Genomic DNA, 1,253 nt, shown 5'->3' with positions numbered 1-1,253 from the left:
GCTGGCATCCGGGAGGTGACGAGGTGTCCACCCTCCCAGGTAGAACAGGGCAGAAGGCCCCGCTGCAAGCTGTTCATCCCATGCGAATGCTGGATTGAATGGGGATGATCTGTAGGAAGCAGAGTTCCCACCACTACCAGCAGCATATCTTACTCCACGAGGGGGCAATAAAGCCTCGTAGACCGGACGGGACCTAAACACCACATGTGGGCGTCCACTGGTTCTCAAAGCTGACCGAGGGTTCACAGAGACGCTGGGAGGTTTCCTCACAGGTCCCAAAGAGCTGAACCAGGGGCCAGGAGACTGAACTTCAGGAGGACTGGACTCATCTGAGCTGGAATCGTAAGTCACAACAAACTTTTTTGGCTCGTACATGGGTACAGAATGCGGAGCTGGAAGGGAAGCTATCGGACTGCTTGGAGACTGGCTTCCAGCATGAGAACCACAATGTTCAGGGGCATCTTCATACGTCAGGGACACCAAGGGAGAGTGAAAAGCTTCAGATTGAAGGTTTGATAATCCAGAAGACTGTCCACCACTTGGGTAGGGATACCTGTAATCTGAGAAACACAGAGTTCAAATTACTAAACAGTTTAAGCACAAGTTTAAAATGATCACTTTAAGGACTACTGAGAATTATTGTACCCCTGTCCTAACCACCACGACACATCCAGGACCGTCCCAGAGAGCAGCACACGGCCGAGCACTGGTTCAATAAGCAGAGTAGAAAAGGGAAGCCAAAAAGAATCACCATGGTAACCAGTAAATGAAGAGGAAAGCCGTGAGCCGAGGAAGGCGGATGTGTTTCACGGTGGACGGTGAGTCTCAGTTAAAGCAGAGAGGGGAGAGTGGAATTTAAATCTGTCCACTTGTTTACCCACTTTCATTTTTTCAAAATTAATATTGAAGCTGAAATCCAACAAATTTCACCTGAATCAGCTGCAGCGTTACAGGTACAGACGGGTGATTAAACACATCCGATACACATCAAACCTGAAAGACTGTTTTGGAGCTGTGACAGGACGTAGACCAGGAAATATAAACGATTCTTTTAGAGTGGAAAAGATGTCGAGGGTCGAACTCAACTCCTTTGTTAGAGCGTTGTGCATTTCCAAATATTGTCTGACAGAATTTAATGATTCTGCATTCAGAACTTTAAAGCCTGAATAATGAGATCATGTCCAGAAAAAATTATTATTGTGTGTGAATGTGTGTGTGAATGGGTGGATGACTGGATATGTAAAGCGCTTTGG

The 1,253-nt window shown here is 46.8% G+C and overlaps 1 protein-coding gene across 1 annotated transcript in view; it reads right to left on the bottom strand.

Annotated features, from left to right (window-relative positions):
- Nucleotides 1–1,253, bottom strand: part of LOC102200654 (DNA-directed RNA polymerase II subunit RPB1-like) — a 3,496-nt gene that overhangs the window by 1,343 nt on the left and 900 nt on the right. The window contains exon 3 of the mRNA XM_005755123.1: nt 138–560. Coding sequence (XP_005755180.1) covers nt 138–560 — 423 coding nt within the window. The remainder of the gene's footprint in view (nt 1–137; nt 561–1,253) is intronic.

The sequence above is a fragment of the Pundamilia nyererei genome, unplaced genomic scaffold, assembly GCF_000239375.1.
Source record: "Pundamilia nyererei isolate P.nyererei 1_Seehausen unplaced genomic scaffold, PunNye1.0 scaffold00993, whole genome shotgun sequence".
In the NCBI taxonomy this organism is placed as follows: Eukaryota; Metazoa; Chordata; class Actinopteri; order Cichliformes; family Cichlidae; genus Pundamilia; species Pundamilia nyererei.
This window is presented reverse-complemented; position numbering and strand designations above follow the sequence as displayed.